The sequence below is a fragment of the Neltuma alba genome, unplaced genomic scaffold (assembly GCF_004799145.2).
Source record: "Neltuma alba isolate B1F8T4 unplaced genomic scaffold, ASM479914v2 tig00012081_pilon, whole genome shotgun sequence".
NCBI lineage: Eukaryota > Viridiplantae > Streptophyta > Magnoliopsida > Fabales > Fabaceae > Neltuma > Neltuma alba.
The window spans coordinates 596914-613862 of NW_021636640.1; the positions used below are offsets into that span (position 1 = coordinate 596914).

At 35.6% G+C, this 16949-nt stretch overlaps 1 protein-coding gene and 2 pseudogenes across 2 annotated transcripts; all 3 read right to left on the minus strand.

Annotated features, from left to right (window-relative positions):
* Positions 1 to 401: 401 nt before the first annotated feature.
* LOC114721973 (cytochrome P450 CYP72A219-like) lies at positions 402 to 9898 on the minus strand (annotated as a pseudogene).
* Positions 6880 to 9870, minus strand: LOC114721974 (cytochrome P450 716A67-like; annotated as a pseudogene).
* A 3324-nt stretch (positions 9899 to 13222) lies between the features above and the next one.
* Positions 13223 to 16188, minus strand: LOC114721976 (cytochrome P450 716A67-like). Of its 2 annotated transcripts, XM_028907872.1 has the most exons (6): positions 15891 to 16188; positions 15443 to 15660; positions 15005 to 15249; positions 14261 to 14648; positions 13973 to 14014; positions 13696 to 13884 (listed from the first exon to the last, which is right to left on the minus strand). In XM_028907872.1, the coding sequence occupies exons 1-6, from the start codon at positions 16168 to 16170 to the stop codon at positions 13804 to 13806; spliced, it is 1254 nt and encodes a 417-aa protein (XP_028763705.1). In that variant the 5' UTR covers positions 16171 to 16188; the 3' UTR covers positions 13696 to 13803. The 2 variants fall into 2 exon arrangements, with proteins under 2 accessions (XP_028763704.1, XP_028763705.1); XM_028907871.1 differs by having other exon boundaries at positions 13223 to 14014.
* Positions 16189 to 16949: the final 761 nt, after the last annotated feature.

Consider the following 16949-nt stretch of genomic DNA (forward strand, 5'->3'; position numbering starts at 1 on the left):
AATAGAAAATCAAATTCGTGCGCTAGAAGCACATCCTTTTGTCCATGGGGAAAAGACTCCCCCCCGGGGGGTGATGGAAGATTATGTTTTGGTGCCTCCATTGCATGTTTAATGCAACGAAGGGAGAGTTGTTTGATCGTGTGTGTGATATCATTGTGCGGAGGATTTTCCAAGTTAGAAAGTGTAAATGAATGTTGAAGAGGATATCTTGGTAGCCATTATAGGTGGCAAGGTTATAATCCAGTGAGTATCCCTAATCCCATTGAATTTTATGCTGCCCACTGTAAGCTAAGAATTGATATATTCAGCAATAATAGTAACTCAAGCCATCTGTATCTTGTTGAAGTTCCTCATTCTTCTTCCTCCTTTTTTTTTTTTTGTGGTCAAAATGAAGTTCCTCATTATCACCAACCAAGCTTCGTGTTATGTTATATATGGAAAATGGTGGATCATATGAGGCCTTGCCGTAGTTCAGGATTTATACACGTACTTATAGAAGCAAGTCAATTCAGCTGTGTAAAATGTATACACAAAATACGAACTCAGTTGAGGCCTTGCCCAAGCAAATACTATCTATGCCTATATAAATATCATTCAATCTGTCCATGCATGCATATACGCTTTCCAGCAGTGAAACACTCATAGCTTATGTAAAATAATTTGAGCACCATGCTGGGGCTTAAGAGTAATCTCATCCGTTGGAGCATGAGCATATGTAGGGGAAAGCTCAAACCAGAAACGTTGTAGAATCATAGACACAGCCATCTTTGCTTCCAGCATGGCAAAGTTTTGCCCAATGCATATTCTTGGACCCCATCCAAACGGAAAGAATGAAACTTGCCCTTTTGTTGCCTTCAGAACTCCTTCTGAAAACCTTTCTGGCTTGAATTCCTTTGCATCATCACCCCACAATTCACTGTCATGGTGAATCAAACCTATAGGTAAGGCAAGACGCACTCCTTTTGGTATTGTCAAGTGTCCAAGTTTCATATTCCTAGGAACAGCTCTACCAAGCATAATTACTGGTGGGTAAAGCCTCAAGACCTCGTACAAAATCATGGTCACCTGTAGCAAAACAAACTACTATGAGAATACAAACAGAAATTAAAACACGGGGGAATCAGATCCCAGACACCGTTTTGCAACGAAGGATCACAAATGTAATGGACCTTACTATTTGTTAAGGGAACTATACAAGTACTTACAATCTTGAGGCGATTTAGCCCATCAAAGTCTGGTTTTTGGTTGCCAAATACTTGCAAGACTTCCTCCCTCGCACGCTTTTGCCAATCAGGGTACGTACTGAGCAACACCATGGTCCAAACGAGCAGAACAGATGTGGTTTCTTGCCCTGCAAAGTAGAAAAGTTTGCACTCCTCAATTACATCTTGAGTAGTCATACCATCATCCTTGCTATTTCCATGTTCTTTAATTTCCTTGCGATTTGAATCCAAAAGTACGCCTAACAGATCATCCTTAGGGGCTTCCTCTGCCTCCATTGCTTTCTCTCTTTTGCTGATTATATCCTTAAGTGAAGCTCTTATATCCCTGTCATTTTTGGTCATCCTCTTCTTAAGACTGGTAGGTAGAAACCTACAGATTAAAAAAGAGTCCCGGTAATTATGGTAACAAGAAGGAACAACTTGTAAGAGTGATGTTCTGTGAACTACATGTTCCAATCATATTATTCGATAAATTCGGAATTATTTAGAGTAAAAGTGCTTTTAGATCTCAATTGTATACATTGATAATTTGCTGTTTCCCATATGATACACAAGTAAACATGCTTGGATTGAATAATGGAAATGCACATCATTTCTACCGTCTATTCTTACCTATATCCGGGAATAAAACCTTTGAAGAAAACTTTCATTGTAAGTTCAGCTTGCTCCTTTAGAAGTTCAAATATTCTTTTTCCTTCTTCATAGCTACTTCCAAAAGCCGATCGAGATATAACATCACATGTCGCATTCTGAAGAAAAGGCCATACATCGATTTCACATGAGCCATCTGAGGACAACATTTTCTCCCACTGGTAAACCATATCATCGAAGCTTTCATAAAATGTAGGCAGCATAACCTGTAGCAGAATAATGCGATGGGCAGATTAAATTTTAAACCTAAAACTAAGCAAATGAACTTCCAAAGCAAGAGCAGATGCTTATTTGCTTATACAGAAAAGAGATGGTGTCTACAAAGTATATGTTTAAGAGCTTATTAAAAGAGTGAAAAGTAAAGAAAACTCAAGCCACTAAAGGAAAAGTGAAGTAACCTTCAGTTTTTCTACATTGAATGCAGGATTGATAATCCTTCTGTGCTTAGCCCACTTCTCACCCTCATAGCTGGCAAGACCAGTGGCTAGCAACTTCACGAGTGGATTATCATAGGTTGGTGAAGTCATAGATCTTGTTCGTTACATCTTTGATTAGCACTGGATCAGTAATAATTATCCTTGGTACTGGTCCAATCCACGTGTAAGGGTTCTTTCCTACATGTATGTGCATCATCACTTAAAGAAGGAATAAACAAGATACTGATAAAAACAATGGAAGCAAATAGGTTTCACCTGCAAAACCATTTCAAACCTATCTCGCATAAAATTTAGCACCCTTTAGGAGCATCTAAACAAGGATGTTCCAGAACAAAAGGTAGAAAGAAAATAATTACCCATAAGAAATCAATATTCAATAGACAGCAGAGGCTTACAAAACCAAACATTGCACTGTTTTGAACAAAATTTATGCCTGAACTATGACTGACAGGAGTGGGAGAAGCATAAGCAATAAAAAGGCATACCGTATTTGTCGACAATTTGATTGACAAAGGGGGAAGCACGTGGAATGATGTCGTGGGAAAGATTCATGGGTCTGGATTTGGCTTGCTTTCGCATGTTGAGCATTTTGGTTATATCCCCAGTAAGAAGCGTATATGGAGTGCCATGAAGACCTTGCTGTCTGAGAAGCCTCTCTAGCTTCTTCGGCCTCAGCCACAGCCAATTCACCACCTTCCACGCCCATGCCAGAACTAGAATCGCTACCGGAACGATGATTGCTATTGTGGTCTTCGATGCTTCCATTTCAATCAGTGAACAAATGACGAGACGAGAAAGATACTGAAGAGTGAACGGAGAAACTTATGTGGCTTGGGTTGGAAGATAAGATGCTGATAATAGCATTTGGTGAGAAATAGCAAATTCACAATTTCTTTTTCTTTTTGGGTCAACAAAAAATGCGCATATTTCAAGACGAGAAGCCTGCTAAGCGGTGTACAGTAACAAGTAACGTGAGGAATTCAGGCGGGAAAAAAAAAGGCAATGTGAGGAACAAAATAGGGCTCGGAAAAGGTTACGTGCTTAAATTTTCTGGTACAAAAGCTGTGGGGAAGATGATTCAGGAGTGTTTGGATAAGATTCAAACTATAATTTTAAAAATATTTTTACAATATATAAAGTAAATATGTTAAACAATTTATCTTGATTTATAAAAAAAATATTTTTAAAAAATATTATTGAGGTATCCTTAAACGTCACTCTGCATTCAAAGCGCCGTGTGGAAAATTTGGTCGCTCTGTATGTCCAAAGGTCACCACTTGAAAGTGATTGATGTTGATGGATCGAGCAACATCGGGAATTCCAGAAAGTCTCAAATATGAAGCAAATATGGTTTTTGCAACGTAGTGGGGTTGCAAGTGATGTGCTTGAGGCCGCTAACATGACAAATTAGGAGTTTTATATGTGGACAGCATGTCTGTCCCAGAACTAATAATTAATAAATCTACAAACTGAATAATTTTTCCTTTTTTGGTGATAAGCTCGTTATGGCCACATGGCTTAAACTGGAAATTTCTAATTAAGCTAAAATAACTCTTTTGTCAATCGATCTAAACGGTCGATAGTTCTAATTGAATAGATAAATAAGTTTATTATATGCATACTCACACTTTTGTAGCATATTTAATATTTAATTTTTAACTTTGTTTTTATTAAAAAGAGAAAAACTGAAAAGAAAAAAGGAGAATGATCTATAAATATAGGAAATTTTTTTAATAAAAATAAAATTAAAAAATTCTGTCAAGTTAATAGATTTGTTACAAACATATAATTGAACAAGCTAGAATTCCGACATCCTCCTACTCTCTAGACTGCTGTCTAGGTCGGACAAAAGTCTACAGTAGCTTCGTTCAACAGCCTCACATGCTCTGCTCCTTCCCCGAAGAAGGCTAATGTAACACGACATTCAAATCTCCGATGCTGTTATATCAAGTCAAATAAACTGTGAAGAGGTACGGTAACAGAAAACAAACAAGGTCTTGTCCAAGCACAAAACCATCCCCACGTTACATGTATCTATTTGAATGTTCATTTATGCTTTTTCCAGCAGCTAAATACTCACAGCTTATGTAATATGATTTGAGCATCATACTGGGTTTTAAGATAACGTTTATTAGGAAGTATTAAAAATAAAAAATAAGAATTAAAATTGAGATCGAGAAAACAGTGTATAGTATGGGAGATTACTTGTTACATGAGATCAGATAAACCCATATATGAGGGATTAAGAAATACTATGAGAAGAAGTGGTATTTCTCAATCCTATTTTTATAGGTTTACCTAATCTCATATACTCCTATGGTCCTATTTATATGGAAGAGAAATAATATATTTTTTGGTCATATTTATAAGACACTGAGCAAATTTTTTTTGTATGGATATATAATTTTACCTTTAATTAATTATTGTGTTAACTTTATTTATATGAGGTATAATGTATATTAAATAGGGATAAAGTTAAAAATTTGTTAAATTTTAAATGAGAGTTAATAAAGTTTAAGGTTTTTTTTTGTCTGTGTGAATCATGTCAGAAGTGACTTAAAAATAAAACTAGAAAAGTAACAAGCAATTATTGATTCTAAAGACTTTTTTAATAATTTTTTTCAATTACAATCCTAGTTCTTATTTCTCATTTTTAATATTTCGTATCAAATGGGATCTAAGAATAATCACAGACGTTGAAGCATGAACATATTTGTTGGGGAAAGCTCAAACCAGAAACGTTGTAATATCATATTTGATGTTGATGGATCCATTAACATCCGGGATTCTCGAAAGTCTCAAATATGAAGCAAAGATGGTTTTTGCAATGTAGGGTGGGTGCAGGTAATATGGTTGAGCCCTTTAACATGTCCCAAAACTAATGATTAATAAATGTGCTAACTGAATAGCTAAATAAGTTCATCATATTATTTTTTTTTTGGTGATAAGTTTATCATATTAACATAAACGTACATTCGCACTTTTGTTTTTACCAATCATTTCTTAAAATTTGGATTGAATTAGGTGACAACGAGAGGATTTAGAATTACTCTTGGATGTAAATATTTCATTTTCATTCCAAAATATGACTTTCAATCCTAAATATAACATTCACTTTGTCAAATAGTAAAGATTATGAATTATTGTGGGCGGCTTTTCTTTTTCTTTTTTATATTTTGAGGCCACATTTCTACTGCATCTTTCAAAAACCTGCAAGTTGTGGTGCACAAAAGTCTACGGCAGGTTCTTTCAACAGCCCCACAGTGCCCTACTCCTTCCCCGAAGAACACGACACTCAAATATTCCAGTACCTCCGGTCCTAATTATAAGAGTCAGTTGACTAATTTGAGGAGATTAAGAAAGTAAGTTGAGTTAGTTATTTGTCCTAAATAAGTGTTGTCTTTCTTAAAATATCCTTGCTGGGCTACTTTGGAAAAAAATGTATAAATATAAAAGACAAAATGGATTAAGGTTTTATAACTAGGACTAAAATAAAAGTCAAATAGAACTTTATATTAAGGATCAGAGGCAGTATTAATCAAATTAAATTAGTCACATGACGTCGTGAAACTAGCTAGCATTGTTGATGTATTAGAAATTGTCTCAATCAGAGCTCGATCATGTCAGTCTCTATTCAGCTATGTTAAGTGCATAAGAGCAGTTCGTTGCCTTTACAACACCTTCTGAAATCTCCGCCGTTTGAATTCCTTCGCATCATCAAACCTATCTGTCAGTGAAGAAAGCTGCACTCTTGCTGGTCAGGTGTTCAGGTTTGATGTCCCTAAGAACAGTTTTGTCAAGCACAAGTATTGGGGGGCATAGCCCCAGGACTTTATTCTGCCTAAAGCAGTTTGTCGACTTGGATCATATTACAAGCTGGGGCTGAGATTAGGCTATGAATTTAAGCCTTTCGGGGATGACAAAGCAAAAGTTGTCAACATCATAAAAGAGACCACACTTTTTCATGTTGATTATCCCTTCGAATTTTATGCTGCCCCCTTTTAGGTTAAGAATTAATATATTCAGCAACAATACAACAGTAACATAGGGCTTCCTCGTCTCATTCTCACCAACCAAGCTTTTCAGATTACCAATGGAAAATGGAGGACTAATATTTGTCATCTAATGCTTGTTCTCCCAACACTCCACAAAGGAAGCTCTGTTCAAAGTTCAAGCCATAGTGCTGTTTTAATGTTCCAGTTTGCAAAACTTAGACTAAATTTATGCAGAATATGATGTAAATGTAATCTAATTTCATTCAGGATTTGGTACATCTGTTGTGGACCTTACGGTATTAACATGTGAACTTTGAGTCCTGAAACAAGGCTTCTTGGATGGATGATGAACTAACTGATTGAGCAGAAAAATGAAGATAGAGAAGGAGTCGAGTTGTTTAAAAGTAGGCAGAGCAGAATGGACAAGGGGGCACACATACAATGCTCATTTTTCAAAAGAAGCTGAGAAACTAGATTGACACAGCAATGGACACATGTAAATAAGATGAGTGTACAATTATATATAGGTATAAACTGCATTAAAATATCTTTTGCTTGGCAGCCAGTACTTGATTTCCTTGTGAAGGAGGAAAACTTTAGTACTCCAGCAGTTTCTATCCACTGCCAGAGTCTCATTCCCAATACACAGTGTCATGTTTTTCATGGCTCACCTCCCACAATAATCACAACTTACTGCCTTCCCCTGAAGAAGGCTGACTAGCATCTCAAATAACTCCATAATACAATTCAGCAGTGTAACTGTAAACACATAATACAATTCAAACGAGGCGTTGCCTAAGTAAACACTAATATGCTTACATACTACATACATACACACCTCAGTGCGCGCGCCTGTGTTTTTTTCCTTTTGTCCTTTCCAGAAGTAAAATATTCAAAGCTTGTGTAAAATAATTTGAGCACCATATTGGGGCTTAAGAGTACCCACATCCATTGGAGCATGAGCATAAGTTGGCGAAAGCTCAAACCAGAAACGTTGTAGAATCATAGAGATAGCCAGCTTTGCTTCCAACATGGAAAAGTTTTGCCCAATGCATATTCTTGGACCCCATCCAAATGGAATGAACGAAACTTGCCCTTTTGTTGCCTTTAGAATTCCTTCTGAAAACCTCTCCGGTTTGAATTCCTTTGCATCATCACCCCACAATTCAACATCACGGTGGACCAAACCTGTTGGTATAAAAAGGTGTACTCCTGCAGGTAATCTCAGGTGTCCAAGTTTCATATCCCTAGGAACACTTCTAAGAAACAACATTACTGGGGGGTATAGCCTCAAAACTCGTATAAAATCAAGGTCACCTGTAGCCCAAATGAAGATTGATAAATACAAAACTCGAGTTGAAAATTTCACTGTCAGGTTTGCAATCAAAACTACAGCATGCAAAATTGTCTAAAATTCGACATCATTTTTTGGCACAACAAATTGACATCATGTTATTTATTCTGAAAAAGAACCCTTCATGTCATAATTTTATTAGAAAATCTCATATCAAATCCATGCTTCCGTACTATTTATTATAAAGGGAGCTATACAGACACTTACAATCTTAAGGTGATTTAGTCCATCAAAGCCTGGTTTTTGATTGCCAAACACTTGCAAGACTTCATCCCTAGCACGTTTTTGCCAATCAGGATATCTACTGAGCAACACCATAGTCCAAACAAGCAGAACAGATGTAGTCTCTTGCCCTGCAAAATAGAAAAGCTTGCATTCCTCAATTACATCTTGAATAGTCATACCACTATCCCCGTTATTTCCATGTTCTTCAATTTCCTTGTGATTTGATTCCAGAAGCAAGCCTAATAAATCGCTCTCTGGGGCTTCCCCTTCCTCCATTGCTTTCTCTCTCTTGTTGATTATAACCTTAAGTGAAGCTTGTATATCTCTGTCATTTTTATTCATCCTCCTAATCTCACCAGTAGGTAGAAACCTACAAGAAAACAACCAATGCTGGTGAGTATGGTAACAAGAAGGAACAAATTGTCTGAGTGATTGTTCTATGAACAGGTATTTCTGCCTAGCTTTCAAACTAATCCCTAGAACTTAATGAGTATAATCTGTAACTGAGATACATCTTCCACTTATATTATTTGATGAATTGGGGATTTTTTTAAAGCACAAAGGTTTCTTTTTTTAATCTCAATTGTATTTGCTGCGAGGTAATTTGTTGTTTCCTATATGATATATAGGTAAACTCGCATCAGTTGAATGAAATTAATTTCATTAGGCAGATCCTATTTCTATCAGAATGGTAAGGTATATCATATCTACCGTGTTGCCTCACCTGTATCCAGGAATATGAACTTTGAAGAAAAGTTTTGTAGCAAGTTCAACCTGCTCTTTTAGAATTTCGAATATCCTTTTTCCTTCTTCATAGCTACTTCCAAAAGCTGTCCGAGATATAACATCGCAAGTCACATTTTGAAGGAAAGGCCATACGTCTACTTCACACGAACCATCTGAGGACAACATTTTCTCCCACTTGTAAACCATATCACTTAAGCTTTCATAAAACGTAGGCAACATGATCTGTGGCAAAGTAATACAATGGGAACATTAAATTCCAGCCTCTTACTAAGTAAATGAACATCCAGAGCAAGAGCATGAAGCTTCATTGTTTATACAGCAAAGACATGGTTTAATAGCTTCTTATTAAAAGAATGAAAAAAATAAATCTTCCAAGTTGATATCACAGAAGCTTCAGCCACTAAAGGGAAAGTAGAGCGACCTTCAGCTTTTCTACATTGAATGCAGGATTGATGATCTTTCTGTGCTTAGCCCACTTCTCACCATCATAGTGTGCAAGACCAGTGAGTAGTAACTTCATGAGTGGATTCGAATTAGGTTTGGTGAAGTCGTAGACCTTGGTCATCAAATCTTTGATTAGCACCGGATCTGTAATAACTATCGTTGGTACCGTTCCAATCCACATAAAACTGTTCTTTCCTACATATCATGCGCATCATCACTTATAAAGGACTTCAAAAGAAAGGTTTAACCAGTACGACAATGATAAAACAAATTGAAGCAAATACTTTTCTCCTGCAAAACCATTCCATACCCATCTCATACAAAATTTAATAGCTGATTCTGAGAACATCTTTCAACAGATGAGGGAATATAATTACTTAAGGAGTATCAAAACCCAGGATATTCCAAAACACGTTACTATTTCGAACACAATTCATGACCAAAATATAACTGAGACTTTAGAGGAGTGGAAGAAGCGTAATCCATAAAAAGCATACCATATTTGTTGACAATATGATTGAGAAAAGGCGAAGCACGAGGAATGATATCATCAGAAAGATCCATGGGTTTGGATTTGGCTTGCATACGCGTGTTAAACATTTGGGTTGAATCCCCCGTGAGAAGCTTATACTGAGTTCCTTTAAGGCCTTGTTGTCTGAGAAGCCTCTCCAGCTTCTTCGGCCTCAGCCATAGCCAGTTCACCACCTTCCATGCCCATACCAGAACTAGAATCGCTAGCAAACCGCAGATCGCGAATTTGGCCTTTGATGCTTCCATTCCTACCGGTGAACAAGTGATAGGAAGAAACTGAAGAGTGAACAAAGTGTCTGATTAGGATTATGAGCAGGAAAAAGGACGAGACACTTGAAGAAGAACCAGAAAATTGTATTGATCGCTCAACTTGATTTTCTCACTCCACAACTTGATTTTCTACCCTCTGTTACACTATTATGGCCACTTGTTACTTTGGTTTCACCAGCCACACCATGCATAATTGTTTAAAAACTAGCCTTTACACCAGTAGCGAAGACTAGCATCGCTTCTTCCTTTTTTCTTTTCTTTTCTTTTTTAAAATTCTCTTTCTTGGAGGGGAAGGAAAAATTCACTTGCTCTCCAAATTTTCCACCCTTCAAATTTTCTTTTCTACCCTGTCAATGTATATTTTGCTTGAACGTGGGTGCAGACTTTTGAAGTTGGTGTGCTGGTCAACAAAAAAAAAAAAAGGACTTTTGAAGTTTGTGATGATATTTAATACGGAAAACACTTGGTTGGCTTGTATTGGAACTTGGAAGACTATATGGTGATGACGATATTAGTTAGAAAATCAAGTTGACTTTTGTCAACACAAAACATGCATATATAAGAGGAAAAGTTCTCTAATTGGCGCGGAGTAGTAGTACAAGGAATATTGTGACTTGGGAAAGATTATGGGAAAATCACAACTAGGTCCAAGCTTTGGCACTTCATAACAAACGAATCCTACAAATTTGTCTACTTGCATGTAAGATTATTTGAAGGATTTGAATGGCATTTCTATGATAAGTACTATTCTGTGAATCCATTCAATTTTTATATGTTTTTTCAAAATTTACAAAACGATTTATGATTTTTTTTTTTCTATTTTCACTTGTCATTCTTTGAATTTTACAGGACGAACCAGTTTCAGTCAAAACCTGTAAAATTGATTATTGTTTTTATTTTAAACTTTTTGCCTGGCTTTTCTTTTAATATGTTAATTGTTAACTAGTCATATTTTTGTATTTAGGTAAAAAAATGAGATTAGCATTATTTATGTAAGCTTATGATATCATTGAATGGTAAACTCATATCTCGACCAGTTTTGTAATTGATTTGGTTTTCCTAATATTACTTGTATATATTTAAGGCGTTACAAATCGAAATAATTATTAAACTGTTCAATATATTGATTTATAAATACAATTTAATGCTCAAACGAGTTATGATTAAATTAATATATTTTAAATCTTATAGTAGTTGTTTATACAAAATTTTTTTATAAAAAAAACATAATAAAAGTACAAATAAAAAGGTAAAGAAAACATAATAAAAAGGTAATATATTCTTGAAATATTCATAAAAATAATAAAATAAAAAATTAAAGTGAAGAATTATTTATGGGCCAATGAGTTGACCAATTCAACGATTGATCCAGTTTTTAATAACTCCAACATAAATCATGAATAATGCTTTTTTTTAAATATAACAATAATGAATAATGCTAATTTTGATTCAAATAGGACCCGTGAATGATCAATATATTAAAAGAATATAACATTTATAATATACTCTATGATCTTGCATGAATAGTTAATAAGCAAGATACTAAGCCAACTCTATACCCAAAAAAAAAAAAAAAAACAATACTAAGTCAATTGTCAGTTGCCACTTCTCACTGTGGATTTTTTTTTTATTGATTACCTTTTAACCGAATTACATGAAAATTCTCAAGTCATGGGTTTGCGCTCACTTTAATCTCAGATTGTTAGAATCAATCCCTTTAATATTTAATTTTTAACTTTATAGGAAAATTTTTTAATCAAAATAAAATTAAAAAATTCTGTCAAGTTAATAGATTTGTTATAAACATTATAATTGAATTGAACAAGCTAGAATTCCGACATCCTACTCCCTAGACTGCTGTCTAGGTCGGACAAAAGTCTACCGCAGCTTCGTTCAACAGCCTCACAATGCTCTGCTCCTTCCCCGAAGAAGGCTAACATAACACGACATTCAAACCTTCGACATTGTTATATCAAGTCAAATAAACCGTGAAGACTTACAGTAGCAGAAAACAAACAGGGTATTATCCAAGTACAAAACTATCCACACGTTACATGTATTTATTTGTATGTTCATTTATGCTTTTTCCAGCAGCTAAATACTCACAGCTTATGTAATATGATTTGAGCATCATACTGTGTGGATGTACTCCTCTTGTCCTATTTATAGGAAAGAGAGAGATGTTTTTTAATCTTATTTATAGGATACTGAAAGAAATTTTTTGTATGGATGTACAATTTTACCCTTCATTTATTATTATGTTAACTTTATTTATATGAGGTATAATGTATATTAAATAGAGATAAAGTTAAAAAAATGTTGAATTTTAAATGAGAGTTAATAAAATTTCAGGTTTTTCTTAGTCTGTATGAATCATGTTGGAAGTGATTTAAAAATAAGACCAGAAAAGTAAAAAGCAATTACTGATTCTAAAGACTTTTTTAATGATTTTTTTTAATTACAATCCTAGTTCTTATATCTCATTTTCAATACTTTGTACCAAATAGGATCTAAGAATAATCACAGACATTGGAGTATGAACATATATGTTGGGGAAAGCTCAAACCAGAAACGTTGTAATATCACATTTGATGTTGATGGATCCATGAACATCCGGGATTCTGGAAAGTCTCAAATATGAAGCAAAGATGGTTTTTGCAATGTAGTGCGGTTGCAGGTAATATGGTTGAGCCCTTTAACATGATTCAATAAATTAGGAGTTATATATTTGCATGAGAATATCTGTCCCAAAACTAACGATTGATAAAATGTGCTAACTGAAGAGCTAAATAAGTTCATCATATTAACATCAACGTACATTCGCACTTTTGTTTTTACTACTCATTTCTTAAAATTTGGATTGAATTATGTGACAAGGAGAGGATTTAGAATTACTCTTGGATGTAAATATTTCATTTTCATTCCAAAATATTACTTTCAATCCTAAATGCTTGTTCTCCCAACCCTCCACAAAGGAAGCGCTGTTCAAAGTTCAAGCCACAGTGCTGTTTTAATATTCCAGTTTGCAAAACTTAGACTAAATTTATGCAGAATATGATGTAAATGTAATCTAATTTCATTCAGGATTTGGTACATCTGTTGTGGACCTAACGGTATTAACATGTGAACTTTGAGTCCTGAAACAAGGCTTCTTGGATGGATGATGAACTAACTGATTGAGCAGAAAAATGAAGATAGAGAAGGAGTCAAGCTGTTTAAAAGTAGGCAGAGCAGAATGGATAAGGGGGCACACATACAATGCTCATTTTTCAAAAGAAGCTGAGAAACTAGATTGACACAGCAATGGACACATGTAAATAAGATGAGTGTACAATTATATATAGGTATAAACTGCATTAAAATATCTTTTGCTTGGCAACCAGTACTTGATTTCCTTGTGAAGGAGGAAAACTTTAGTACTCCAGCAGTTTCTATCCACTGCCAGAGTCTCATTCCCAATACACAGTGTCATGTTTTTCATGTCTCACCTCCCACAATAATCACAACTTACTGCCTTCCCCTAAAGAAGGCTGACTAGCATCTCAAATAACTCCACAATACAATTCAGCTGTGTAACTGTAAACACATAGTACTATTCAAACGAGGCGTTGCCTAAGTAGACACTATATATGCTTACATACTACATACAAACATACCTCTGTGCGCGAGCCTGTGTTTTTTTCCTTTTTTCCTTTCCAGAAGTAAAATATTCAAAGCTTGTGTAAAATAATTTGAGCACCATATTGGGGCTTAAGAGTAACCCACATCCATTGGAGCATGAGCATAAGTTGGGGAAAGCTCAAACCAGAAACGTTGTAGAATCATAGAGATAGCCAGCTTTGCTTCCAACATGGAAAAGTTTTGCCCAATGCATATTCTTGGACCCCATCCAAATGGAATGAACGAAACTTGCCCTTTTGTTGCCTTTAGAATTCCTTCTGAAAACCTCTCCGGTTTGAATTCCTTTGCATCATCACCCCACAATTCACCATCACGGTGAACCAAACCTGTTGGTATATAAAGGCGTACTCCTGCAGGTAACGTCAGGTGTCCAAGTTTCATATCCCTAGGAACACTTCTAGCAAGCAACATTACTGGGGGGTATAGCCTCAAAACCTCGTATAAAATCATGGTCACCTGTAGCCCAAAAGAAGATTGATAAATACAAAACTCGAGTTCGAAATTTTACTGTCAGGTTCTGCAATAAAACTACAGCATGCAAAAATTGGCTACAATTCGACATCATTTTTTGGCACAACAAATTGACATCATGTTATTTATTCTGAAAAAGAACCCTTCATGTCATAATTTTATTAGAAAATCCCATAGCAAATCCATGCTTCCCTTACTATTTATTATAAATGGAACTATACAGACACTTACAATCTTAAGGTGATTTAGTCCATCAAAGCCTGGTTTTTGGTCGCCAAACACTTGCAAGACTTCATCCCTCGCACGTTTTTGCCAATCAGGATATCTACTGAGCAACACCATAGTCCAAACAAGCAGAACAGATGTAGTCTCTTGCCCTGCAAAATAGAAAAGCTTGCATTCCTCAGTTACATCTTGAATAGTCATACCATTATCCCTGTTATTTCCATGTTCTTCAATTTCCTTGTGATTTGATTCCAGAAGCAAGCCTAATAAATCGCCCTCGGGGGCTTCCCCTTCCTCCACTGCTTTCTCTCTCTTGTTGATTATCACCTTAAGTGAAGCTTGTATATCTCTGTCATTTTTATTCATCCTCCTAATCTCGCCAGTAGGTAGAAACCTACAAATAAACAACCAATGGTGGTGAGTAGGGTAACAAGAAGGAACAACTTGTCTGATTGATTGTTCTATGAACAGGTATTTCTGCCTAGCTTTCAAACTAATTGCTAGAACTTAATGAGTATAATCTGTAACTGAGATACATGTTCCAGTTATATTATTTGATGAATTGGGGATTTTTTTTTTAAAGCACAGAGGTTTCTGTTTTTAATCTCAATTGTATTTGTCGTGAGTTAATTTGTTGTTTCCTATATGATATATAGATAAACTTGCATTAGTTGAATGAAATTAATTTCATTAGCCAGATCCTATTTCAGTCAGAATGTAAGGTATATCATATCTACTGTGTTGCCTTACCTGTATCCAGGAATGTGAACTTTGAAGAAAAGTTTTGTAGCAAGTTCAGCCTGCTCTTTTAGAATTTCAAATATTCTTCTTCCTTCTTCATAGCTACTTCCAAAAGCTGTCCGAGATATAACATCGCAAGTCACATTTTGAAGGAAAGGCCATACGTCTACTTCACATGAGCCATCTGAGGACAACATTTTCTCCCACTTGTAAACCATATCATTGAAGCTTTCATAAAATGCAGGCAACATGATCTGTGGCAAAGTAATACAATAGGAACATTAAATTCCAGCCTCTCACTAACCAAATGAAAATCCACAGCAGGAGCATGAAGCTTCAATGCTTATACAGCAAAGACACGGTTTATTAGCTTCTTATTAAAAGAATGAAAAGAATAGATCCTCCAAGTTGATATTACAAAAGCTTTAAAGGGGAAAGTAGAGTGACCTTCAATTTTTCTGCATTGAATGCAGGATTGATGATCTTTCTGTGCTTCGCCCACTTCTCACCATCATAGTGTGCAAGGCCAGTGAGCAGTAACTTCATGAGTGGATTCAAATTAGGTTTGGTGAAGTCGTAGACCTTGTTCATCAAATCTTTGATTAACACTGGATCTGTAATAACTATCCTTGGTATTGTTCCAATCCACAAAAAACTGTTCTTTCCTGCATATCAAGTGCATCATCACTTAAGAGACTTCAAAAGAAAGGTTTGACTAGTAAGATAATGAATCAAATGCTTTTCTGCTGCAAAACCATTCCATACCCATCTCATACTTAAGGAGTATCAAAACCCAGGAATTCCAAAACACGTTACTGTTTCGAACAAAATTCATGACCAAAATATAACTGAGACTTTAGAGGAGTGGAAGAAGCGTAATCTATAAAAAGCATACCATATTTGTTGACAATATGATTGAGAAAAGGCGAAGCACGAGGAATGATATCGTCAGAAAGATTCATGGGTTTGGATTTGGCTTGCACACGCATGTTAAACATTTGGGTTGAATCCCCAGTGAGAAGCTTATACTGAGTTCCTTTAAGGCCTTGTTGCCTGAGAAGCCTCTCCAGATTCTTCGGCCTCAGCCATAGCCAGTTCACCACCTTCCATGCCCATACCAGAACTAGAATCGCTAGCAAACCGCAGATCGCGAATTTGGCCCTTGATGCTTCCATTCCTATCAGTGAACAAGTGATAGGAAGAAACTGAAGAGTGAACAAAGTATCTGATTAGGATTATGAGCAGGAAAAAGGACGAGACACTTGAAGAAGAAACAAAAAATTGTATTGATCGCTGAACTTGATTTTCTCACTCCACAACTCGATTTTCTGCTCTCTGTTACACTTTTATGGACACTTGTTACTTTGGTTTCGCCAACTACACCATGCATAATTGTTTAAAAACAAGTCTATTTACACTAGTAGCGAAGACTAACATTGCTTCTTTTTTCTTTTTCAATCCTCTTTCTTGGAGGGGAAGGAAAAATTCACTTGCACTCCAAGCTTTCTGCCCTTTAAATTTTCTTTTCTACTCTGTCAATATGTAGTTTGTTTAAACGTGGATATAGACTTTTGAAGTTTGCGATGGTATTTAATACAGAAAACTCTTGATGGACCTGTACTGGAACTTGGAAGACGAGATGATGATGACGATATTGGTTAGAAAAAAACAAATTGACTTTCATCAACACAAAACATGAAAACATAAGAGGAAAAGTTTTCTAATTGGCGTGTTGGAGTAGTAGTACAAGGAATATCGTGAGTTGGGAAAGATTATGGGAAAATCACAAGTAGTTCCAAGCTTAGGCACTTCATAACAAACGAATCCGACAATTTTGTCTAATTTCAGGTATGATTATTTATAGGATTTGCGTGGCATTTCTATGATAAGTACTATTCTGCGAATCCATTCAATTTTTACATGTTTTTTTCAAAATTTACTACACGATTTATAA